General features: G+C 45.6%; 1 protein-coding gene across 6 annotated transcripts in view; it reads left to right on the top strand.

Moving 5' to 3' along the window:
- Positions 1–26,611, top strand: part of EXTL3 (exostosin like glycosyltransferase 3) — a 226,817-nt gene that overhangs the window by 138,999 nt on the left and 61,207 nt on the right. For 5 of the 6 annotated variants that reach the window (XM_034766745.1, XM_034766740.1, XM_034766741.1 and 2 more), the window contains one exon: positions 23,549–26,138. In XM_034766745.1, the coding sequence (XP_034622636.1) occupies positions 23,991–26,138 (2,148 nt within the window). In that variant the 5' untranslated portion in view covers positions 23,549–23,990. Of the gene's footprint in view, positions 1–3,909; positions 3,995–23,548; positions 26,139–26,611 lie in introns of those variants that run through there. The other variant, XM_034766744.1, reaches the window with a different exon arrangement.

The following is a 26,611-nucleotide window of genomic DNA, read 5'->3' as shown; positions in this document are numbered from 1 at the left end:
TAAGTCCCCTCAGGAGCCTGGGTATGTACTCACTTTGCTAGCCCACAATGAAGCCTGTGATGCTGTCTTCACTGATATTTTTAGCTGTGCTAGCTAGATTAAAGCTAGGGCAATTGTCTGTCTGTGCTGCAGTCACGCCTTCAGTTTCAGTGTAGACGTATCCTGTGGAAAAAAACCCTCAGGCAATACAGAGTGATTGGGTTAGCAGCTGGTGAGTTGTGCTAACTGGAGCCGTAGCCTGTAGCTGTGTCCGCATGCATCACTACCTTGAGCGTCAGCAACACTGCAGCTTCAACCCATACCCCCTGACGGGTCAGTTTTGAAGCACCTCTTAAAACGAGGTAGAGATTGTGTGTGGATGAGCGCTGGGTTAGGGGCAATAAGTGCATTATACCTTGAGCTGACTGCTGGAACACAAGCCCATCGAGATGAAGGCTGGCCTTGTGGTTAAGGCACTGGACTGAAACTCAGGAGATCTTGCTTCTGCTCCTGGTTCTGCCATAGACTCCTTGTGTGACCTTGGATTCCATGGCTCAGCAAACTCTCTCACTTCCTGTTTTATCTATTTAGATGGTAAGATCTCTGGGAGAAGGATTCTTGTGTACGGTGTCTCACTGATCTCAGCTGAAGCCACTAGGCAGTACCGCAATACAAATAATTTCTAGCTGAATGTCAAGGGGAGCAGCAGGAGACCTGCCACGCAGGATACCCTACAACTGGCTCCGATTTTAAAAGCCCAACCAGCAAACATTGCACATGTGATTTTAGTTAGCACATTGTCTCTCTCCCATCCCTTCACTCCTCCCCCAGCACAAGTCTGATTTCAAAGGCTAGAACATCCTGTCACCTGGGTGTTTGTTTCAGAATGGTAGCGTCTTTTGTGTCTAGTTTGAAGGCCATTATATAAAATTAGCTTGCTGCTCCGAGCCGGCTGATATTCGCTCTGTACTAGGGCTCTTACAAAGCCCTTGATGGTGATTTTACTTGATGGACTCTTATTTAAGCTCTGAGGTACAGGGTAGAAAATGGAAGACTAATCCTCTCCAAGATTGCTTCCACACCGAATAGCAAAATTAGGTGGGCTTTTGGCAGCTTTCCTGCTCGCCTTGCACCTAGGTGATTCTTTGAAACCTCTAGTGAGCATTTTCCAGGCAGACCCACTGGCAGATAGGGAGGGGTTGTTGGTTTTTCTTCAGTAAACTTGCTGATGATACAAACTTGCTGGGGAGGGATGGGAAAAGGGATGTGTGGTTCTGACAGTGAGCTTCAATTCTAAAGCATATTCAGATCTGCTAAGCAACAGCATTGACAAGTTTAAATAAATCTGATATTGAGTAATGTAGAGTGACACATTGGGAGCAAAAAAAAAAACCAAACCCAGCACAACTCAGACAATGACTGGAATGGAAATAGAACATAAATGTTGCAAAGGACCTTGGAAGAAAGACAAGGAGGCGCCTCTCCGCAATAAAAAAACACTGAAAAAGTGTATAGGAGAACCAGGATATAGAACAAGAGCTGGGGGACAGCAGGGCAGGCGGATGCTGGGGTTGTCTCATGGCATTAGCGTCTTCACGTTTGGACCCTTTGTGGATGTCTGTATTAGGAGAGATTGAAAAGATGAATGCTGTGTCATTCGGAGAGGAGATGAACGAGAGGTGGGATGACAAATGTATTTAAGATAGTACACAGTTTAGCGAAGGTAAATTGGGAGCATCCTCATTGTTACTGTTCATTTGTATTTGTAGTGCCTTGACTAGACCCAGCCCTACTGTGGTAGTTGCGGTATAAACACAACAGTATTTAGAATAAGGGGGCATGCAATGAAATTAGGAGACTGATGCTTCTCAGGGGTACACGGGACTGTGAGGCACCTCACTACCACCTGCTCTTAGAGTGAGAACGTCTTCTCTGTGCCTGCTGAGGAGCAGCTCCCTGACTCCACCAGCATCTGGACTAGATGACCTCCTGAGGTCTCTACCCACCCTAATATTCTATGATTCTGTGATCTGGCAGCACAAGAATTGCCCTCCAGGCCTGTGCAGGCCTCGCTCTCTCTATACAGGCCAGCGACTGGCACAAGTCCTGAGCCATCCCTCTGGGACACCCAGCCCCTGTTCCACAGAAAAGTCACAGAATCACTACTCCCCAAGGAATAGTAACCGCCAGCTTATTATTGTAACTCGTGATCACCATGCCTCATAATACACAGCTCTTAGATACATTATAGTGACAACAAGAATATGTTTATTATCGAAGAACAGCGATTCAGCTGATAGTAAGAATATTGGAAACAAATAGTTACATAGAAAACAAAATCGTAACATACTTTCTAGAGCCTAAACTTAATTCACAAGATATTCCCGAAGTCCTTTCCCCAGCATTTTCAACCAAGAGGGCTAAGAGCCCCTTTTTGTAAGATCAAACCTGCTGGACGCTTGTCTTCACAGATTGAAGCAGGCCAGAGCATCCCTCTACACGCCCAGATATGCCAGACCAGACCTTTGATCTTCACCTCTAAACAGGATTCCCACCTCCTCCTGCTGTTTACCTCTTCCTGTTAATTTGCTTCTGACGTCTCCACCAGCTCTTCATTATTAGCCGTATACTAATTGTCTTCTTTTGTAAGATGCATAATACCTTTAAGTGACCTACCTTTAACTGCAAGGCCAAGATAATATAATTTTCAGCATATATACATATTCCTCACATATTTTCCATATATATATCTCACAGTAATTATGACCACCAATGGGGGGCAGATGTTCATAAGAGACCTTACATGACATTCTGTTGGTTAAACCCAGGGGAGCTCTGTATCTCTGTGCCCTCTGCCAATTGGCATCAAGCGGTCTTTGGGTCACAGAGGCAACAAATTTGAAACTGACATAAGGAAATGACTTGTGCTTAGTACAAAAGTTTAATTGTGGAACTCACTGCCACAAGAAGTTACTGCGGACAGGTGCTTATCAGAACTGAAAAAAGTTTAGACATTTTTATGGATAACAGTGTCCACAGTTGCATCAGATACATTAAAAAAATGTAAAAGAAAGAAACCCTCATGCTTCAAGTTATAAGCCAACTACTAAGTGCTTGGGGTCAGAAAGAAACTTTTTCTCAGCAAGTTACTCCATAATTGTCCTCTGAAAGGTTTTTTGCAGCAAAAGTAGCTGGTACTGATCACGATCAGTGACACAGGATACTTGGCTCTTTGGGCCAGGGCCTGTCTTTTTGTTTTGTTTGTACAGTACCTGGCACAGTGGGGTCCTGGTCCAGGACTAGGGTCCCTGGATACTATGATAATACAAATAATGTATAATAATAATAATAGATGGAGTGTTAATTTGATCCAGTCTGGTAGTTCCTGTATTCTCTTGTAAGATTCTCAATACAAATGTCAAACAGGACTATGATTTTTTGTTTATCTTAATGACTTTATAGCAAATCTGTTGCAACTTAGCGACTTCATGGCTGTCATTGTGTATGGTATGGCCACTTGGAACTTCATGGTGCCACTGGGCATATAACTTGTATCCTTCTAGTCCATGATCACAGGCATCTACCACCTGAGTTATGGAAAAGGCTCATTTTGTTGTCAGCAGTACAGGGCTTCAGACATGCACTCAAGCAATTTGGAGTCTATGCATTTGACAGCAGCAGTTCACCTACGTTCTGGCTGGTTCGTTACAATGTTAATAAATAGCTGTGACACTGGGATTGTGCAGGTTCCATTACTTGATACTTGCACGCTGATTGTTACATGTTCACGACTACCAGAAATAAAAACATGCCAGGGATAATTGTGCTGAGACTGATCTGTAGGATTTGAAGCATAAGTGACGCATAGTAACTGAAATGCACCAACTGTCGATAGCCCTAATCACCTTGTGCTTTTATCTTCTTTGGAAGTGCAAAGTAAACCAGGGTCAGGATGACTCAGCATTTGAGTGGGAGACTTCAAAGGAACACCTGGGTGCTGCAGGAAGTGGCAATGGTGAGTCACTAAGTGCTGTGCGGTGGATTATGCCACTGGAGGGTCTGTCTGTTGAGGAAGGAGGATTATTCATTGTTTTCCCTAAGGCAACACTGAAAGGCTCCAGTCAGAATTGAGGCCCTATTCTGCTGGTAATTGTACAAACACCAGTGGAAGACAATCCCTGCTCTAAAAGGTGTAGGCAGGTGGGGTGGCCTAGTGGATAGAGCACTGGCCTGGGGCTTGGGAGGCATGGGGTCTATTTCTGGTTCTGCCAGTGGCCTGCTGGGTGACCTTAAGAAGTCATTTCATCCTGTGCCTCATCTCCCCATCTGTAAAATGGGGAAAATGATACTGACGTCCTTTGTAAATCACTTTGAGATCTACAGGTCTACCAGTATTATAAATTATTATAAATTAAAAACAGTCTAAATGATTCACTTGTAATGAGTAAAGATTGCATAATCTAAGAGATACAGAGCTTAATTCTCATAAGAACGGCCATACTGAGTCAGACCAATGGTCAGTTTAGCCCAATATCCTGTCTTCTGACAGTGACTGGAGCCAGATGCTTCAGAGGCAATGAACCGAACAGGACAATTATCAGGTAATCCATCCCCTGTCGTCCAATCCCAGCTTCTGGCAGTCAGAGGTTTAGGGACATCCAGAGCATGGGTTTGCATCTCTGATCATCTTGGCTTAATAGACGTTCATGGACCTACCCTCCAAAATTCTCCACTCCATGGCGAGTGGAAGGAGGGTTGCAAGGCTTCCTGATTCAGGGTCTCCCAATCTCGGTGGAAGTTACACCCCAGCCAGGTGACAGGACAAACACTAAAATGGGATAATCAAAGAGAAATTCTTTCGGAACAGACCACAAGGTTTGCACGTTTCTTGTGAGGGTTTTTTATTTACTCAAGAAATAGTGTCAATCAAAACATTTATAGAACGGCCTGCATGGTAATATTGAGGCTAAAAGCTCGGTTAGATGGCATCGTGAGGCAATCAGCCACCCAGTCACCCTGCATTCTTTCCCCAGGAATTTCCGATGCTCTGAGATATTAAAGGATTTGGCAAGAGAAATTTTCCACTTATTTTTTTCTGTTTACCTGGAGCACTTTGCAGTGTGAGCAGGTAAAGCAGCAGTTATTTAGAAGCAGAGGTGAGCTGGTTCAGGGCTTGAGTGAGATTGCTGTGTATTTGTGTTGTGGTAGGGCTCAGAGGCACCAGCCGGGATTGTGGCCACATTGTGTTAGGTGCTGCGTGTGTACATCCAAAGACATGGTCCCTGACATGAGATACTTACCATCTGAGAAGACAAGTGACATTTACAAAGTTGTAAAATAATTATAAGTAGATAAAGCAACTACCAGCCACCCCATGTACTCCTCAAGCCATCAGCAACTGGCTGAACTATTATAAGCAGAGATGGGTCTTGAGGTGAGCGTGATAGCCGTATGGATCAGTCCTTGGAGGACATCCTGTGCATAAATGGGGCAGCACTAGAGAAGCTGGCATCATTGACAGAGCAGAGGAGGCAGGAGTGATGCAGTAAAAATCAAGAGCAGACAGGTGGGGGGGGGGCAGATTTGTGACGGTGTTGCCAGCACAGAGTGCCCGAGGACAGCAACAGCGGGGTTCGTTGCCCAGTGTGCTTCGCGCCAATAAACACACCAGGTAGAGAGGCAAACAAAGTTTATTTGGGATCCCAAAGCAGTGCTAGGAGACAGGCACGTCTCAGATCAAGCACACTAACAGAAACAGTTTTTCTTCTTTTATACATTTTGCAGTTAAGCCTCACCCCTCCCCCCCTTCCCCTCCCTTCCTCCCCTTTTACCTCTCCCTTCCTGGTAACAATTACTAAGCAAATAACGATTACATTTAAGCAGTTAAGTCATTCTTGGCATCTATAAGCCTAGCTTGTTAGTAACTTCTTTAAACCGTTATCTTGTCCTTTTCCCTTTCAGCCAGAAACATGCAGGCCTCATTATTACTGCTTGAGCAGGGGGTTGCACACAGATAACTGGTTGCTTACATATTCCAATTGCACCTGGCTTTTGAGGTTGATTAGAGTTTAAACATGGAAGGATAGAGTTTGGTTCACTTAGGCCTAGTGCAGGAAGGCTTCATTGACACTTAGTGGCCTTCCACCCTCCCGAGTTACCTAGGGTGATGCCTAGTGACGTCAACAACTCCCTCCTTTGAGAATACTCAACAAGCTTTTGGCTGAGTTTTCTCATATTCTGTGGACAAGATATGATTAAGTGCTATGAAGCTGGGGTTTTCAATGAGAGGGTATGCCGGGATTTCTGGGGAACGGGGGGCACAAAGCTTACGGAGGAGCAATTTAAAACAAGCAATCAGGAGAAGGGTGACCAAGCACAGTACCACACCTGTGAGGAGGAGACGCACAAGGCCACCTCCCAGTCCTCCCAGGTTGGTCAACCAACTCCAAAGGAAATCGAAACCTGTGGGTTCCCTTTCCTGGGCCTCCCACTGCTCAAAAGCCTGTTCGGCTGACAGGACATGCTTGTTAATGTCCTGTGAGTTTTCTGGGACATAAGTACAACATTCATTCCCAATAAGGGCACACACCCCGCCCTGGGAGGCTAAACATAATCTAAGGCCTGTCTGTTTTGCAGGGACAGCAACCGGAGCTGGTAGAGCTTCGAGTTAAGGCTCTTCTCTATGGCCAAGGTTTCATTGGCGAATTTGGTGAGAAACACAGAGAGCCTGCGATAAAATTGGGTTAGCCGTTCCACCCCATAGGATGGGAGGAGGATTATACCCAACCTGTCTCCTTCCTTAATGGGTTCTGAGGTGGCATACAAAGATTTACGCTGCCTGGGGCAGCCAGGGGTTGTCCCTTAATGCATACTGGGATTCAATGGTACAGTTTTGTGACAAGGGGGTACCCGAGGTATTTCTTCCCCTACTGAACCATCCCCAACAGATATCTGACCAATTTTGGGGGACCACCCTCCAGGGTAACCCTGCTGCGTGGTGCGGGACTTGGGAGCATACCCAGCAGTTAGAGAGGTTAAACTCTTGGGCAAAGCAAACCTTCAAGGACTCATATGTGTTTGTTTCCAGGTTAGTAGGGATCCCTTTCCAATCCCACATGTGCCTAGGGGAAATGGGAGGTAACGAGAGGAGTGTCCCTATGGCAAAGAGTACCATTGTGGCAGACCCTGGACCTGAACTCATGCTGGGCAGGTGACCCTAAAGCCTAACAATTATAATTCCCCAAATACCCACAAAATAACAATTACCAATAGCAGGCAGACTAAAAGCAAAAGGGACCAGACCACCAGGTTAGGCCGGCCCTGTGAAAATAAACAAAACCAACGCTCAGAGTTCTCGCGGGGAGTGCGCTGCAACTGTCCAAAGAGACCACAGGGCATTCCTAGCAGATCTTATTGTTTTTTTGAATAACAGTTTAAGTCCCAGGTCGTCGCTGGTAGTCCTTTTCCGTAAGCTGGACGGTCCAGCGTTCAGGAGCGGGCACTGCCTTCAGACGGGAGTGATGAATCCAGTTCTTGTGTCCTTCGACCTTTGCTGCTGTGTGGGAGACCAGCAGGACGGTGGGGGGTCCCTTCCACTTCTCTTGGAGAGGCTCGTCCTTCCAGGTCCGAACGAGAACGGAATCGCCTGGCTGCAAGGAGTGGACAGGGGCATCCAGCGGGAGAGGCTGCAAATCTCTGGTATACCTGTGGAGAGAACAAAGAACAGCAGACAGAGAGCACATGTACTGAGATAAAAAGCCACACCCCATTTCCCACTCCCCTGCCAGAACCGTTGTACCATTCATAGGCCATGCCCTTCCAAACATAATCTCGAAGGGACTGAGCCCTAACCTGCCCTTTGGGAGAGCGCGAATGCGGAGCAAAACAAGAGGTAAGGCATCAGGCCACTTAAGGGAAGCCTCTTGGCAGACCTTTGAGAGGTGCCGCTTAAGTGTCTGATTTGTGCGTTCCACTACTCCACTGGCCTGCAGTCGCCATGGAGTGTGGAGCTTCCAGGGGATCTGCAGGGCATCCGATATCTTTTGAATGACTTGGGATGTGAAGTGTGTTCCGTTGTCAGATTCCATCCACTGGGGGAGTCCGAAGCGGGGAATGATCTCCTTGACAAATTTCAGAGCCATCGTTTTGGCAGTGTTGTTATGGCATGGGAAGGCTTCAGGCCATCCGCTGAATCGATCCACCAAGACGAAAAGGTATTTGAATCCTTGGGTCCGGGGGAACTCAGTAAAGTCTATTTGCCAAACTAGCCCTGGGCCTGGGGGAGGTTCCAGAGTGGCTAGTGGCACTGACACTCCTGGTCGAGGGTTGTTCTTTTGGCAGACTAGACATTCAGCCTGCACCTGGGAGGCCAGGGGTCTAAGTCCAGAGGTTAGAAAATATTTATTCATAAGCTGGGTAAGAGCCTCCCTGCCTGCGTATAATTCTTTGTTTCTTCACCAGGGTCAGTTCTTAATGTCTTTTGTAGTCAGGAATTCCTGGACTTTGTGGTTTCAATGAAGCAAGTGTTCCTTTTTCTCTTTTCCTGAAACAGTGTGGTTCAGCATCATACAGGGGAGACGTTACTAGCACATCACCCTGTCTTTAAATAGGCTTATTATCAGTCGGAGAGTCCTTCTGAGGTGGAGGGGTCTTTTTACAGTGAGAAGCCTGGGTCTAGGTGGGCAGTCCTTGGCACTTCACAGCAGTGTTGGTGGTTAACAGGACTTGGAAAGGGCCTTTCCAGTGTGGAGCCAAAGCAGTTTTTCGTTGATGGACTTTACGTAGACTCAGTCTCCTTGTTTCAATGAATGGCAGGGCTGCTAGGGTCTTTGGGTAGCACTTCTTTTATCTCTGAGAAAAGAAACCGAACACATTTCATTAATGCCTGGCAGTGTTTTGGAGATTTCATAGTTGCTTGGGCACATTCAGGCCCCCCTTTTCTTGGTTGTCAGCCAAGTCTTTGCTGTGAACAATGCCCTTGGATGGGGCCAGCATCTTATCTTTGGACTGAGCTTGCTAGCTATATTTTTTTTCCTCAGTTAACTCGTTCTGTTCTTTTTCCTGCTCTCCTTCTTGGCTTCTTTTAACTTACAGAGGAAACTTCCACTCTTCACTCATACACCTTTTCCCAACAATGAACACATACTCATTGCCATTATACACCCTTCCAGTAAAATAACTTCTATACAGAGCTTTGGAGCAACAAACCAGGACGAGCACACCCACTTTTGAGGAGTCCAACAAAGTTCAGGAAGCTCACAGTGGCTTTAAGGCAAGGAGTGAGACCCACAGCGGCAATTAACAAGTCATCCACATATTGCAGGAGGAGGACCCTGTCCTCATTGTCCCACTCCTCCAAGTCTCTGGCCAGAGCCTGGCCGAACAGAGTGGGGGAATTTTTAAATCCCTGGGCCAGCACTGTCCAGCAAAGCTGCTTTTTAACCCTCCTTTTGTCCTCCCACTGGCTCCACTCTGGGGCTTGCAAAGCTGAGGGCTCAATTGCAAGAGTCATTATCCAGGCATTCTCTGGGGGTAAGGTGAGGGTTATTTCATCTTGGGTGAAATGCAGGGTGGCTCCTAAGCAACAAAGCAGGTCCCGTCCTAGTAGAAGTGTTGGACAATTGGGGAGGTAAACCAGTTTGTGAGATAGAGTTCTGTTTCCCAAAGCACATTCCGCTGGGGCATATACTGGGCATTTGGTTCCTTTCCCTGTGGCTCCCACCACAGTGAGGGACTCTGACACAGGCAGCTGCAGGGGTTGATTTACGGCGGTTCGTGCAGCTCCAGAGTCTATTAAAAAGTTTATGTCCAAGTCTCCCACCCTCATGTTTACTCGGGGTTCCAGGGGCAGGATAGTCCGTCTCCCCTGACACCCCTATTCTTGATCCTCTGCTGCCATCATAGGGGTACCTTCCCTTTCGGGGCACTCATTTTTTCAATGTTCCTCCTTCTGGCATATGGCACACTGGTTGCGACCCAGACGCCTTTCCTGTGAGCCAGGGCGCCCACGTCCTCTCATTCCCCGGCCCCTTCCACCTTCCTGGAATTTTCCCCTGCCACCGGCCTGTACTGCTGCAACCATCATTTTCGCCTGCCTCTTTTCCTTTTCTTTAGACACAACCTGATTACGCTCCACCTCAGACAGCGGGGTCCGCATAAGGACATTACAGTCATCCCAGTCAGGCTTACAGCTAGCCAGGCACCCTTCAAAGACCGAGATAAACTTGCTTGGGTTCGTAGAGAATTCCCCTGCCTGGGCCTTAAAGGCTGCTAGGTCCACCGGGTTAAAAGGCACATGGGTGTAAACCTGCATAGTAGTGGTGATTCCTATCTGAGCCATGTCTGGACACCACGGTCTCAGTGATCAACAGATAAAATTCCACCGAGGGGGCAATCTCTGGGACCTGAGACACCTTTATATGGTGGGGGTGTGATAGCCGAAGGGGACACCGGACCTGCCATTACAGCTGTGCGGGGGTTCTGGGGACTAACAGTAGCTACTACCGAACCTGTCGGAGTCCAATTACACTTTTGCAAAATATCTGACCTATCTCTTAGCAACATAAACAACTGTACAGACATATGTTCATTCCATTTACCCGTTTGCTGACAAAACAGAAGTAATTGAAGGATCGTATTATAATTAAGTGATCCTTCCGGTGGGCACCTTTCCTGGTCCTCTAGCTGATATTGAGGCCAGTCTACTGTACAGAATCTTTTCAGTTTACTTTTAATCAACGGATCCGATCCAAACACTTTCCAGTTCACCAGAATGCATTCCAAGGGTGTACACCTTGCCCTGCCTGCAGTACTCTGTCCCTGCCCCGTAGGGAGACACTGGGCGTCCCCAGGTCAAGACAGATAAAGTCCCCCTGGACTGTTCCTACCTTATCCACGGGACCAGTTCCCCACCGTCGCCCACAGCTGCTTCTCCACTACTCGAGCGCGTTGCACTGTTGTGCCCTCTGGGGTCAACCAAACCACGTCTTCACTGACTCCCCCGGTAAAGTCACCGGTGCGCGCTGGGCGTCGGGCATCGCTGCAATCTGTCGACCTTCGAGAGGGGTCTGGGCAAGGCTAAATTTCAGCCTCGAGCCCCACGTTGGGCGCCAAAACTGTTGCCAGAGTGCCCGAGTGCCCGAGGACAGCAACAGCGGGGTTCATTGCCCGGTGTGCTTCGCGCCAATAAACACACCGGGGGAGAAGCAAACAAAGTTTATTTGGGATCCCAAAGCGGTGCTAGGAGACAGGCACGTCTCAGATCAAGCACACTAACAAACAGTTTTTCTTCTTTTATACATTTTGCAGTTAAGCCTCACCCCCCTCTTTCCCCTCCCTCCCTTCCCTGGTAACAATTACTAAGCAAATAACGATTACATTTAAGCAGTTAAGTCATTCTTGGCATCTATAAGCCTAGCTTGTTAGTAACTTCTTTAAACCGTTATCTTGTCCTTTTTCCCTTCAGCCAGAAACATGCAGGCCTCATTATTACTGCTTGAGCAGAGGGTTGCACACAGATAACTGGTTGCTTACATATTCCAATTGCACCTGGCTTTTGAGGTTGATTAGAGTTTAAACATGGAAGGATAGAGTTTGGTTCACTTAGGCCTAGTGCAGGAAGGCTTCATTGACACTTAGTGGCCTTCTACCCTCCCGAGTTACCTAGGGTGATGCCTAGTGACGTCAACAACGGGAAGGACAAAATCTTCACATTGATGTACTGAAATGGGAGGAATCTGTGGTGGGATTCAGATAGCAGGGTCTGAGGAGTGGAGGTGTGTTGATGTGGCTGAAGGATGGACAAGGAAGATCATCTTAGCAGCTGCATTTCATATGAATGCTCTTGTATCTTGCAGATGCTCATTATAAATTCTGTTTATGCCACGGGGAGTTTACTAATCTGTGAAACTGATACAGTTTTAATAGACAAAGACATTTTGAGTACAGCACATCTGCTTTGTGATGCCATGAAGCAGTCTCCATGCCGCAGTGCCACTGGTTGAATTGTTTCTTAATGCTCCCACCCTTTTTTAGACCACATATTTTAATCCTAAAAAGTACTTGACAGCCAAAATTGCCCATGGTTTGCAATGGCTAAGTAATCCCGTTTTACTGTCAGAACATAAGAACGGCCATAGTGGGCCAGATCAAAGGTCCATCTAGCCCAGTATCCTGTCTTCAGAGAGTGGTCGGAGCCAGATGCTTCAGAGAGAATAAACAGAACAGGGCAGTTATCAAGTGATCCATCCCCTGTCACCCATTCCCAGCTTCTGGCAAACAGAGGCTAGGGACACTTCAGAACACAGTTTTGGATCCCTGCCCATCCTGGGTAATAGCCATTGATGGACCTACCCTCCATTAACTTATCTGGTTGTTTTTTGAACCCTGTTATAGTCTTGACCTTCACAACATCGTCTGGCAAAGAGTTCTAAAGGTTCACTGTGCGTTATGTGGAGAAATACTTCCTTTTGTTCATTTTAAACCTGCTGCCTATTAATTTCATTTCGTGACCCCTAGTTCTTGTGTTATGAGAAGGAGCAAATAACACTTCCTTGTTTACTTTCTCCACACCAGTCATGATTTTATAGACCTCTGTCATATCCTTCCTTAGTCGTCTCTTTTCCAAGCTGAAAAGTCCCAGTCTTATTAATCTCTCCTCAAACGGAAGCTGTTCCATGCCCCTAATCATTTTTGTTGCCCTTTCTGGTACTTTTCCAATTCCAATGTATCTTTTTTGAGATGAGGCGAGCAGGTCTGTATGCAGTATTCCAGATGTGGGCATACCATTGATTTATAATAGGGTAGCCAATTTTGGTTGGATGTATTCCTGGAGGTTTCATCACATGACATAATCTTTAATTGAAGATTAATCTTTAATTCCTGGAGACTTCAGGATGATCCTGGAGGATTGGCAACCGCAGTTTATATAGAGGCAATATGATATTTTCTGTTCAATCTGTCCTTTTCTTAATGATGCCCAACATTCTGTTTGCTTTTTTGACTGCTGCTGCACATTGAGTGGATATTTTCAGAGAACTATCCACAATGTCTCCAAGATTCATAGAGTCTAGGACTGGAAGCGACCTTGAGAGGTCATTGAGTCCAGTCCCCTGCCCGCATGGCAGGACCAAATACTGTCTAGACCATCCCTGATAGACATTTATCTAACCTACTCTTAAATATCTCCAGAGATGGAGATTCCACAACCTCCCTAGGCAGTTTATTCCAGTGTTTAACCACCCTGACAGTTAGGAACTTTCTCTCTTTCTCGAGTGGTAACAGCTAATTTAGACCCCATCATTTTATATGTGTAGTTGGGATTATGTTTTCCAATGTGCATTACTTTGCATTTATCCACACTGAATTTCATCTGCCATTTTGTTGCGCGGTCACCCAGTTTTGTGAGATCCCTTTGTAACGCTTCACGGTCTGTTCTGGACTTAACCATCTTGAGTAGTTTTGTATCTTCTGCAAGCTACAGGAGCATCCATATGAAATGCAGCTGCTAAGATGTCTGGAGGCATATCCAGACTGTGACTTAGGGTCCAAAGCCAGTAACGTCAGTGGGAGGCTTTCCATTTATTTCAGTTGTTATCGGCTCAGGCTTCTGGAGCAGAAGGGGAGTGATGCTCCGAGTAAGCTGGGAGGCACTGGTTTATTTCCTGTGTAAGATGTTTGATCTTTTCCAGGAGCATCCTATAACTAAAATGTGCAGTGTGGTTCGGGAAGGAAGGGATACTTCTCATAGCGACCCACTAGGTTAGAATAGATTTCTTTAAACAACTTTCACTTCAGGCTTGTGGGCATGTCTGTGCTATGCCAAGAATATTTGCTTTTATTTAGTATAAGTGGGATTGGACAAGGGAGCAGTTAAATTGAGGGTCACCTCTGGTGGGTCTCTCAGTGGGCAGCTGAACTCAGAGCTTGTAGGAGGTTGAATCAGGAGTATCTGATCAGAACGGTTGGATTCTCCTCCTCAAATGGTGCCTGAGGCAGTGCGAGCATGAGGGACAGCTGAATGAGCAGACTGATCTAGACCATGGTACAAAGGGCTTGTGGGAAGTGAGTTTGGACACACTCCCATTGCCCGTGGGCAGGGTTCATCTCACAGAAAGCATCTGGCCTAACTACACCCTTGTTAGCAGTCTCAGCAGAGAGACGATGGACTGAATGGTAAAGGTGGCTAAGGGCTGAACTAACCTCTTGCCCTAAAGTTGGTTCCTCCAAACTGGGCATTGAGGTCTGTTGGTGGTGATGGTTTAACCAATTGTTGTTAACCTGGGCTGAGGCTAAAATCTCCTCCTCCCCCCATTCTACTTAAGGGCAGGAAGAACAAATTTTTGTGCACTGCCAAAGATACTGGCACCAAATTCAGCAAAGGGGCAGAATTTGCTCTGAATGCAAGAATGCATAGGCCATACTATCCACGTGATGGGGTGGGCTATAGTGAAACACACAACTGGCCCAGATCAGAACAAGAAATGAAGAATTTAGTGAAAAATCTCTCTCTCTCTCTCTCTCTCTCTCTCATTTTCACCACTGGACGTTGCCCTTTGTTTTCTGTTGTTCTGGATCTGGGCCAGAGATTAATATCTCCTGTGCTACTCCTGCCTGGGCTGTACCAGCTGTATGGCAAAGCAGAGAACTTCCCTCTTTAGCACTGTCAGTTTCCAGGCACTAGAAATTGTCTAGCATGTTTTTAAAGTGAAACTTAGTGTCATTATGAAGTCGGCTATCATACAACTGTCAAATTCGCCCAGGGTTGCTTCTAAAGCTCTGTCATTTGATTTCCTGTTCTGAGATTAGCAATGTAGTGTAATTTCGTGTCCAGAAGCTGTTTCCACCCTCAGTTCTGCAGAGCATAAAAGGATTTTCTTTTATGCTGTTATTTCTTTGTGCACAAAAATGTTTCTGGGCTTGCAGCTGTAAGAAAAAATAAATGTTAAAAAAAAATGGTTTATTAACACAATTGTTTTAATGCAGTCTTGTAAATCCTAAAGAGCTGTATATGTGAAGCAGTGTATTGGGAAATCTATGGAAAAGACCGGAGTGGGAAAGTAGCTTTGTCAAACTGGTCAAATGGGCCACTTCACCTTGAGTGGTCCCTTGAAATATGTGTTAACTTCTTATGGTAAATAATCCATTCCACCTTATATTTAGCTATGACACTCTGAGTACCTTTCCCTGACCTGTGTAGCTCGAAAGCTTGTCTCTCTCACCAACAGAAATCGAGCCATATTACTGCACCCACCTTGTCTCTCTGGTCAAATAATGTCAGTTGGCCGCCTGTTATTTAACCACAGTCAAATATTGTCAAATACTCCAGCAACAATGCCCTGAGGTAGGCAGCGACCTACTTTTTGATTGCATCATGGTGCCATTCTTTCATGTTTTTTAGCACTTCATTTCATTGTTTCACATTTTTTTGTAATTACACATAAGTCTCTAGCTAAGGCCAAGTCTTTTGGAGACCATAAAGACATTCTCTTCTTTGTTACTGTTGTTACTGTTCTAATTTATTAATGCTTTAAAATATTTGACATTATTTGATAAGTCAAATGCCCAACCCTATAGGAAAGTAACTGACACACAGGAATCAAGCTACTGGAAAATGCACATTGAAGGAAGGATGGTCTTGTGGTTAGGGCACTTAGATATGGGTTGAATTCCCAACTTTGTCAGACTTTCTGTGGGGCCTTGAGCAAGTTACTTAGCTTTGCTGTCCCTTGGTTCCCTATCTGTAAAATGGTGCTAATGACACTTGCAGCTCAAAGGTGGTCATAAGGAAAAATTTAATTAATGTTTGTAAGATGATTAGATATTACCTTGATGAGGGAAAGGGCCTGGAAAAACTTATGAGGTAGCGCTTCACCACTGAAAACTGGGGGAAGAGAGGGTCTCTGAAATTACTTCTTCTAGAGACTCTTGATTCCCACTTTTGTAGACACCAAGTACTTCTCTGCCCAATCCCAGGGCCAGATTTCCCCCTTTCCATAGTAAAACCCATGTAATCTGCACAGAGAGACCATGTTGCACCCTGCCCCTCTTTCATCACTCCCACCAGTGACTTCCTAGCAATGCATGGTACCTGGGACATCCCCTGGCCACAGTGTCCCCAGGGATCTGCAGGCTGTGGTACCTTTAGTGAAGACTCCCACGCAGTGGAAGGAATGATATTGTCTCTCCTGCCCCGCCCAGTGTTGGAGCTTCCCACACATGCATTCCCTGTCCCTTCCTTCTGCGTGGATCCCAAATTTACAGGAAAACCTTTTGTAGCATCATAAGGGAGAAGCGGTGCCTTGGTACCAGCTGCTCACTATTCAGTGTGGGAAGGATGAGATCTCTGCGTGGAGGGACCCTTCTGAATGTATATATTGGGAAAGGGTGGGCAGGGCAGGTATGACTTAGCTGTGAGAGTTGAATTTATTAAATGCCTCCTGCTTTGGTTGAAAACTGGGTCATGATAGAGGGGAAAAAAATATGGCTGCACCTCGTCCCCTGAAGTTACAGCTTACTAGGCTTTTGTCTGTCGCACAGGTAGCAGTGTTGATCTTAGCCTGGGAGAATTTACTCTGTACTAACTAGCTCCTGAGATGGCTCAAATCCATGGTGATGATCCCTGAGGCCATAGCATGCAAGTCACTTCAGAATGAATTTTCCATCTGCTCTTCTTCAAGCAGAACTTGCACGCTGGGCAACTTTCCAAATGGACCTTAAAGCACACACCAAATAGGTTTACTCTCCTTGTTCAGCTGCAAAGGAAAATCCTCGAATGCCCGTGTTTGCCAACAGATCGCAGATTTGGGATGTAATCTTTTCTTTGAGAGCCCTGTGAATGTATTTGTCACACAAGCTCCTAAACCTAGATACAGAGGTGGGCATATTTCCTTCCTGTGGTTACACTCCAGCCAGTCATCTTCCTCCCCAAAGGTAGAGGAAGAAGGTGTATTTCTTAATTTAGGAGCAATATAGAAGTTTTTGATTTTTCTGTCTTCTCTTTGGCTTGGTCTACACTAAACCCCCAAATCGAACTAAGGTATGCAACTTCAGCTACGTGAAGTCGACATACCTTAGTTCGAACTTACCGCCGTCCAGACGCGGCAGGCAGGCTCCCCCGTCGACTCCACGTACTCCTCGCGGCGAGCAGGATTACCGGAGTCGACGGGGAGCACTTCTGAGTTCGATTTATCGCGTCCAGACTAGACGCGATAAATCGAACCCAGAAGTTCGATTGCCTGCCGCCGAACCAGCGCGGTAAGTATAGACAAGCCCTTTAAAAAAAAATAATGTTAGTGCTGATGAATGATGCCATATTGCCAGCCTTGGAGATGGAAGCCATATATTCAGGTTAGAACAAGTAGAGCAGAGGCGGTGCCAATGAATGCTGCCTGCACGAGGTACTTCAGTACCAACCACGAGAGGTTCACATCAGCCTTGTCTGAACAAGAAGGAAGTTTGTTCATGCGCCATGGCTCATTAAGTATGTGACTGATAGTAGCAGTTGTGGTGATGGAGGTTGCAATTTGCTTTATACCTGGAGTAGAATAAATTGTGTAACTCAGCATTTTTTGCAGAGCAGCAATTAAATTCCATGGTGGATTGGTTAGTCGAGAGTAGATAAACGGAAATAGGCGAGAGGTGGAGAAGACGGGGATGGGTGTGCAGCAGAAGAGTGTTTGGGTATGTAACAGTAGCTCAGATCTAGTAGAGGAAGGAGCCATGTAGATTGTTCCTTCTGGAAGGTTTGGTACATTCCCTTGGGATTAGTAAAAAGCAACAGAGGGTCCTGTGGCACCTTTAAGACTAACAGAAGTATTGGGAGCATAAGCTTTCGTGGGTAAGAACCTCACTTCTTCAGGTGCAAGATTAGGTCAGTTGATCTCCCTGTGTTCCATTGATCTATTCAATAGAGAGTTATGTCTAATGGCAATTCAAGATCTGCTTTCCCTGAAGAGCTTGAAGTTTCCAGAGTTCATTTCAGAAATGTGTTCGGAGAAGAATGATGTCTCATTAACAATGTGTGAGGGTAAAGGGGGGAAGGGAGATGTGTCAAAGACCAGGTGTGTGCAAGGGTCAAGTATGTGCAGGTGGAACTTGGCGACTTTGAATAGCCATGAGCAATGATGATGACTTTCCACCAGTACCTGAGCATAAAACTGTCCTAGTACATTGAACTAGAATTCAGAAGCAGAGGGAACTGCATTTGACTATGTGTTCCTTGTGCTTTAAAAATAAGCAAATTGGGAAAATATCTGTGGATCAGGTCCAAGAAAGGTGCTGCAGTGAAATAGGCCAACAATTTAGTTTTATAGCCTAGTACTGCAGGCCAAAGAACTTCCCGGGAAAGAGATCTTTGTAACTGAGAGAAGCCTTTTTAAAGCAAAGCTATCCCCAATATAATAGAAATGGCAAAGTAGGTTGACTAGTGAGAGGTGGTGGGGAATGTTTGCAGGAATAATCATTTGAGGAGATCAACAATTAGGGAGGGTTATCACCATTACAGCTTCTGATCCCTTGAGAAATTTACCTGCCCTTTTGTGTAATTAGGTGTGTCAAGTACCAGTTGTTACCTTAAAATGGGAACATGCCTTTTCTCTAGACAGGATTCTGTTTTTAACAGAACTGAGCAGTTCTTTGGAGTCAGATTGTGTTGTCTGTGGAGTTAAATGAATTCATACATTCTTCCTGTTCAAGGATCCCCTTTCTGAAGGGGAAGCAACAGTCTCTTACCTAGTGGACGCTTATTGCTCTTGGGGAAAAACAAAAACAAAACCTGGAAGCTCTCATCCTAAAACCACCAGATTGGGCTTTTTCTTTTTTAAATCCTAACAACAAATGTGTGTCTTAATAAAACCAAAAGGAATGTCCAGCTGCATCTATCCAGTGGGGGATAAAACCTTTGGTAAGGAAGAGCAGCCTGAAAGTGTGTCTAACATGCTTTCATTATCACCAGCACATATTTCAGACTGACAGTCGATAGTTTTAACTGATCCCAAACCACATGTGTTGCATTTAAAATACCTCTCCAAACTTTTTTAGTTTCTGTCATGTGGCCTTGGAGTTAGAATCAACAGAAACAGCTGAAGAAGTTTCAGGTTTCTAAAGGCACAGAGTTCTTTTCCTCTCATGCTTTAGGACAGGGGAGGGTGGGCTTTGTTGATTTGTTCTGTGTAAACAGAATTTACGGAATGGGGAGCCGCTGGAAGGAGCAGGAGGCAGAATAGTTGTAAGCAATCATCGTCAAGGGTAGTGGGCCAGAGTGTAGCATTTCCTTGATACTAGTGCTGTTTTAGGGTCCTAGTCCTGCCTCTTTACCACAGGATTCGGCCCTTAAGTGCTCTGTCTGTTTATGATGGAACCTCACTAATTATGTTTAGATCCAGGGCAATTTAATGAAGATTGCTTTTAGCAAACTGTGGGGATGACTCCAGCCCCTGAGATGTCAAGCTTTCCTCTGGCCATTCCAGGAGCACCAGGCATTGACTCCCCGCACAGGGCCCCCTTTTTTGTTTTGGTACTTCAGTGGCTCCCATCGCCATGGTATTTGAGCACCTCATGGTCTTTAATGTATTTATCCTTCCAACCCTCTCATGATGCAGCACTGTGCTATTATCCCCATTGTACAGATGGGAAACTGAGGCACAGGAGAGACTCGGTGACTCTCCCAAGGTCACGCAGGAGATCTGCGTTGTAGCACGGACCTTGACATTCACAAAGCCCTTAAATAGAGCTGCTTGAATGTGCTCCTGTAGCTGCTGCTGTTGAGTTTGGGAGACGGTGCCTTACGTGCTCCGGTGGCTCTGCTCTGTCTCCCAAAGGGGAGGAGAAAATAAGATAATCCTAGTTCATAGACTGTTACTGGGTTAACCACCGTAAGATGTTCCGGAAACTGAACTCCAGGCCTCTGGGGCCAGCAGGAGTGCGGGCCAGAAGAGCGCAAGAGGTGTTGACAGGACTCTGAAGTTAGTTGTGGCACAGATAAAACCTGATGACAAAGGGGAGAGGGGCAGCAATGGGACTGAAGGTTAGAGATGTCCAAGAGTGTGGCAGGAACTCTTTGTAGTATTTCTTTTGTCATGCCCATCACCATGGTAGACAGCACTCCCCCTTTCTGAACTGGCACTGAACCAATGCTCTAGAATAATACCAGGGGGTTCTATGCCGCTGGAGGTGCCAGATTTCTGATGCAGGGTCCTGTGGTGCTTGTCACAAGAGCTAGGAGTGGTGACCTGTTACAGTCTGCGTACCTGAAATTCCACCTCTAGTTTCGAGTGGTGTACGTTGTCACAGCTCCACTGACCTCACTTGAGGCTCAATGTTCTTCACTTCCCATCCTAAACATTTTGTCACCCCTGTTTAAATGGCTGCTAGCGCTCATCCCAGAGACAGCTGCATTTCCGTGATGGAAAGAGCAACACGTGGCAGTTTGGAGAGTGCTGCTGAAGCTTGGAGGCTGAGGTGCTGTATTTATGTGAGTTAGTGCTAATGGCCATGAGTCACTCTTTCCTATGACAAATGGAAGCGTTTTTAAAATAACGAGTTTAAATAAACTTTAAAAACTTTTTTTGCCTTTAGTTAATCATTTGCTTCGTACATTTGCGCATAATGAAACCTTTCTGGTCGGTAATACATAGCGACAGCAATGTGGCCCTGGGGCACAATGAACGGATCCTGTTGTTATCAGTGCTCTCTGTGCATGACTGACAGCCTCATGCAGAAAAATGGGAGATTTGCATTCACTGCCAGCCCTCCACCTCAGCACATACAAATGGAAGCTGGTGTGCCGGGAATGTTATTAAAATGTTCTGCTAGGAGAGCCAAGGCCTCCCACACAGATCGTACTTACCAGGAAACAAGAAAGCTGATTTAACCTTTTCCTGACTTTTTAGCCCTTTTATCCTTCCAGCCTTTTGAGATTTCCGCTGATGCCCTTTGCTGGGCAGCATTATGAATTTGTGATGTCCCTTGATTTTTCACTGTCCTTGCTGCTTGTTCAGCTTCTAAGTGTTGCTGGTAGGGGCTGGGGCGGATTCCCATTTAATCATTAGCACAACAGGTGCCCTAGTGATGAAAATAGGTTTAGGAATTGTGGCAGTATTATCAGGAGGGGTTATCCCACCCCCCCCACACACACACTTTTAATGATGGTTTGGCTGGTTAAGATCTGAATTCTCGATTGATTTTTCTGGTGTATGCTAACGTTCTCAACTGAAAATTACTCCTGATTTCTCTCCTACCCACACCCTGCCAAAGTGACGTCTCTCTTTACCTTTCTGCCAGTTAGATCAGTTTGGGACAAGCTCTCCTTGTGCCTTTATTTCTTCTTTGTTAAATACCCACGAATGTACTGGAGCTTTGAATGGGCTCAGTGAGATATTAGTTGGTCATCTTCAGCACTGGAGAGTAGACTCCTGTAACGTTTTATGTATTGCCAGAGCAGCCTCTCGTAGACTTTAAGGTCAGAAGGGACCATTATGATCATCTAGTCTGACCTCCTGCACAACGCAGGCCACAGAATCTCACCCACCCACTCCTGTAACAAACCCCTGACCCTGTCTGAGCTGTTGAAGTCCTCAACTTGTGGTTTAAAGACTTCAAGGTGCAGAGAATCCTCCAGCAAATGACTCATGTCCCATGCTGCAGAGGAAGGCAAAAAAAAAAAAAACCAGGGCCTCTGCCAATCTGCCCTGTAGGAAAATTCCTTCCAGACCCCAAATATGGCGATCAGCTAAACCCTGAGCATGTGGGCAAGACTCACCAGCCAGCACGCAGGAAAGAATTCTCTGTAGTAACTCAGATCCCACCCCATCTAACATCCCATCGGGCATATTTACCACTAATAGTCAAAGATCAATTAATTGCCAAAATTAAGCTAATCCATCATACCATCCCCTCCATAAACTTATCAAGCTTAGTCTAGTGGATGAACTTAGTACCAAAGACAGTAAGTAAGATTCCAACTAACGAATAATTAATAATAATAATAATGGAGATATCCCATCTCCTAGAACTGGAAGGAACCTTGAAAGGTCATCGAGTCCAGCCCCCTGCCTTCACTAGCAGGACCGAGTACTGATTTTGCCCCAGATCCCCAAGTGGCCCCCTCAAGGATTGAACTCACAACCCTGGGTTTTGAGTGTAATGCTACGAGGGTTGATGTGTGACTCCCTAATCTTGGCACAGTTGCATTTTCATAATGGCCATAGGGCCATTGATAAAGCAGTTCATAAAGGTGGTATAGTATATTTTATTTATTTGCATTGTGGTGTCACCTAGGAGCCCCTGTCACCGACCAAAACCTGATTGTTCTAGGCACTGTACAAACACAGAACAAAAAGCTGTCATATATTTTGTGTCTCTGCTTATTAGTAGCAATTCTGTCTACTGGATGCCAGCTAGGACTTGCTGAAACAGGTTTCTGGTTGGCTGGCTAATGAAATTGGATTACTACTTTTTATTGTGGGAATTGCTTGAGAAGCATCTCAAATCTTCCCCTTGTTTAGGTAATCACGTAAGATTTGTTTTCACTGGTGTCTAAACTTGTGTATCTTGGGCCAAATTCAAATTGGTGGAAGTTAGTGACATTTCACCAAGAGTGACTATGGTCCCTTATGATTGATTGAGTTTGATCAGAGCAATTTTAAGGTCCCGCAGGTTGAAAGTTTGCCCTTTACGATGTAAAGGTGAATATCAAATCAATAATTCAATATAGCATGTCGTTATGACCCTCATTCTCGTGATCATGTCTTTTTATGATTTGTTTGCTCCTTATGATAAATAATACTCTTTATACAGAATCCTAAGAACATCCATCATATATGGAAAACACAAACCAGTTATTTAATTCCCCACCCCAGGCATATTTTATAAGGCCAACTGAATTCAGACAAAAGGTGGTCATAGGAAAGCAGGGGTTGCCAGTGCAGCAGGTTGAAGGTATATAATGCATGCCTGCATTTGGTCATAAGTAAAATTAGGCTGACCACATAAAGCTAGTCCCCCAAGTGTTGCTTGTCCAAATCGCAAATCCTTCATGCAATTGTATAAGATGATCAGTTTTTAATTCAGATGGGACCCAAGGCTAGAATGGGGTATTTTGACTCAAATATGTGGTGGTAGTAATAATTTGTAAATCTGTAGTGCCATTTATCTAAGGATCACAACATGCCATAAAAAGATGGGTTACTATTAGTGTCTCCATTTTTATAGGTGGGGAATTGAGGCATGTAAAGTTTAAGTGATTTGTCCAGTGTGTCACAGCAAGTCAGTGGCAGAGACAGGAATAGAAAATCTGATTTATTGACTGCTATTCTCTGTTCTGACTGCTGGACTACGCAGCTTTTATCAAGTCCTTTGATAGAACTGCCCTGCAGAAAGCTATGCGTGTCTAATGAATCCTGTCAGTTCCTGAGGTTTGTAAGTACTACACAAGGAGGTGTCAGACAAGCAATAGTGAATCAGAATGCCGATGATTTTTGACTGTACAGCTCCTTTTAGTAAATGTCTTTGTTGTTTTATAGCTTAGTAAGGTGTCATTTTTGCCTTGTCTGACTCTATTGTTCTTTTGTAGGCATGGCAGAGTATCAACAGCGCAGAGGTGATGAGAGAGACTGATGCTTATCCAAGTCTCTTCCAGCTTGTTTTCAACTATGGCTGTTGATTCTGCATATTCATTGGATGGTAATACAGGATGTCAAGAGCAGCAGTAAGAGGTCGACTTGATCCCATTGTGTTTTTGTCGCCATGACAACACCACACTACTAGCAACAGCCAGTTAACCAGCGATCAAGGGAGGAGTTCGATGATTGATTCTAATTGGACCAAAAGTTGCATTTGCAACAAAAAGGCTGGAGGAGGCAGCCATCCTCACGACAAGAAGATGAAATTTCCATTCTATTGGCCCCTTATTAAGCAGGCACAATAACATTTTCTTTCAGAGACTTGCTAATAAAAACTGTTTTGGTTATGGCTACTGATCCAACGTGATTGGGCGCGCACCGACTCTCAGACTCATGACTGGGTATACCATGTTGCGGAATGGGGGAGTGGGGAATGGCGGCCAACCCTGGGTGTTACGATGGTCCAGTCGGATCCGGCTTACCTGGCTTAGCTTTACCCTGTTCATCATCCTCGTCTTCTTCCCCCTCATCGCCCACTACTACTTGACCACCATTGACGATGCGGATGATGCCGGCAAGCGCATCTTCGGCCCCCGCACCGGGAATGAGCTGTGTGAGGTGAAGCATGTCCAGGACCTGTGCCGCATCCGTGAGTCAGTCAGCGAGGAGCTGCTCCAGCTGGAGGCCAAGCGACAGGAGCTCAACAGCGAGATCGCCAAGTTGAACCTGAAAATCGAAGCCTGCAAGAAGAGCATAGAAAACGCCAAGCAGGATCTCCTGCAGCTGAAGAATGTCATCAGCCAGACTGAGCATTCCTACAAAGAACTGATGGCTCAGAACCAGCCAAAGCTCTCCTTGCCAATCCGGCTGCTGCCAGACAAAGATGAAGCTAACTTGCCTTTGCCAAAATCCAACAGGAACTGCAGGCTACACAACTGCTTTGACTACTCACGCTGCCCATTGACGTCTGGCTTCCCAGTGTATGTCTACAACAGTGATCAGTACCCTTTTGGTAGCTCTTTAGACCCTTTAATTAAGCAAGCCTTTGAGGCAACTGTCAGAACTAATGTTTATGTTACTGAAAATGCAAACATTGCTTGTGTGTATATAATTTTAGTGGGGGAAATGCAAGAGCCCATAATGCCAAAACCTACTGAACTAGAGCAACAGTTGCACTCTTTGCCATATTGGAGGACTGATGGGCACAACCATCTCATCATTAATTTATCGAGGAAATCGGAAACTCAGAACTTTATCTATAACATCAGCACAGGGCGTGCCATGATTGCCCAATCCACCTTTTATGATGTACAGTATCGGCCAGGTTTTGATATGGTGGTATCGCCTCTAGTCCATGCAATGTCCGAACCCAACTTCCTAGAGATCCCACCCCAGGTGCCAGTAAAGCGAAAGTACCTATTCAGTTTCCAGGGAGAGAAAATAGAGTCTCTTCGATCCAGCTTGCAAGAGGTTCGTTCGTTTGAAGAGGAAATCGAAGGCAATGCCCCAGCTGACTATGATGATCGAATCATTACCACCTTGAAGGCTGTCCAAGACAGTAAGTTGGACTTTGTCTTAGTGGAATTCACTTGTAAGAACCAGCCTAAGGCAAGTCTGCCCACTGAGTGGGCTCTTTGTGGAGAAAGGAATGACAGATTAGACCTACTGAAGCTATCTACTTTTGCACTGATAATCACACCAGGGGACACCCATCTATTGATCTCTGCTGGGTGTACCATGAGACTCTTTGAGGCTCTGGAAGTTGGAGCCATCCCAGTGATTCTTGGAGAGCAAGTTCAGCTGCCCTATCATGATGTGATCCGGTGGAACGAGGCAGCCTTAATCATACCAAAGCCACGTATCACAGAAGTGCACTTTCTTCTGAGAAGCATTTCTGACAACGATCTCCTTACCATGAGGAGGCAGGGCCGCTTCTTGTGGGAGACCTACTTCTCCACCTCTGACAACGTGTTCAGCACAGTCTTAGCCATCATAAGGACTCGAATTCAAATCCCGGCTGCTCCTATTCGAGAAGAAACTGCAGTGGAGATTCCTCACCGCTCTGGCAAAGCTGCTGGTACTGACCCCAACATGGCAGACAATGGTGACTTAGACCTGGGACCTGTGGAAACAGAACCACCTTACGCATCTCCCAAATACCTTCGCAATTTTACTCTCACAGCAATGGATATCTACAGGAATTGGAATTCGGCTCCAGGGCCTTTCCACCTCTTTCCACACACACCCTTTGATCCCGTTTTACCTTCAGAAGCTAAGTTCCTTGGGTCTGGGACTGGATTTCGACCAATTGGAGGAGGAGCAGGTGGTTCTGGGAAAGAGTTCCAAGCTGCCTTGGGTGGCAATGTCCCAAGGGAGCAGTTCACAGTAGTAATGTTAACCTATGAGCGGGAGGAAGTGTTAATGAACTCCCTAGAGAGACTCAATGGACTCCCTTACTTAAATAAAGTTGTAGTAGTGTGGAACTCCCCCAAACTTCCGTCCGAAGACCTCTTGTGGCCAGACATTGGTGTCCCAATCATGGTAAGAAATACCCAAATGCTCAATTTGGTTTGACATTTTTACAGTGGGAAATAACGTAGACATTTTTATCAGTTCTGTAACTTGGCGCGTCTGCCTAGTCATCCAACGTTGTGCTGAAGTTTGTTGTTATACTGTGGGCTTCAAACTGCTGTCAGGACCAGGATTTTCAAGAATAGGAGAGCCTAAAGTTAGGCTCCCGAATAAGTGACCTGCTTTCCAAAGTGCCGAGTACCTAGTGGCTCCCACCGAAGTAAATGGAAGATGCTGGGTGTTTGGCACCTTTTGGAAAAACAAGTTGCATATACAGGAGCCTAAATAGGAATTTAGGAGCCTGAAGTTAAATTCCTGTTTTTGAAGATCTTTGCTCCAGCTGTTTGTTCATCACTGCTGTTGTTTGAATCAGTCATGCGTAGAGGACAAATAAAAGAATAATGCTTTACAAATGTTAATTTAAAAAAGAAGGGGAGGGGGAG

Source organism: Trachemys scripta, chromosome 3, assembly GCF_013100865.1.
Source record: "Trachemys scripta elegans isolate TJP31775 chromosome 3, CAS_Tse_1.0, whole genome shotgun sequence".
Lineage (NCBI taxonomy): Eukaryota > Metazoa > Chordata > Testudines > Emydidae > Trachemys > Trachemys scripta.
The sequence above is the reverse complement of the archived record's forward strand: the minus strand, read 5'-3'. Positions and strand labels throughout refer to the sequence as shown.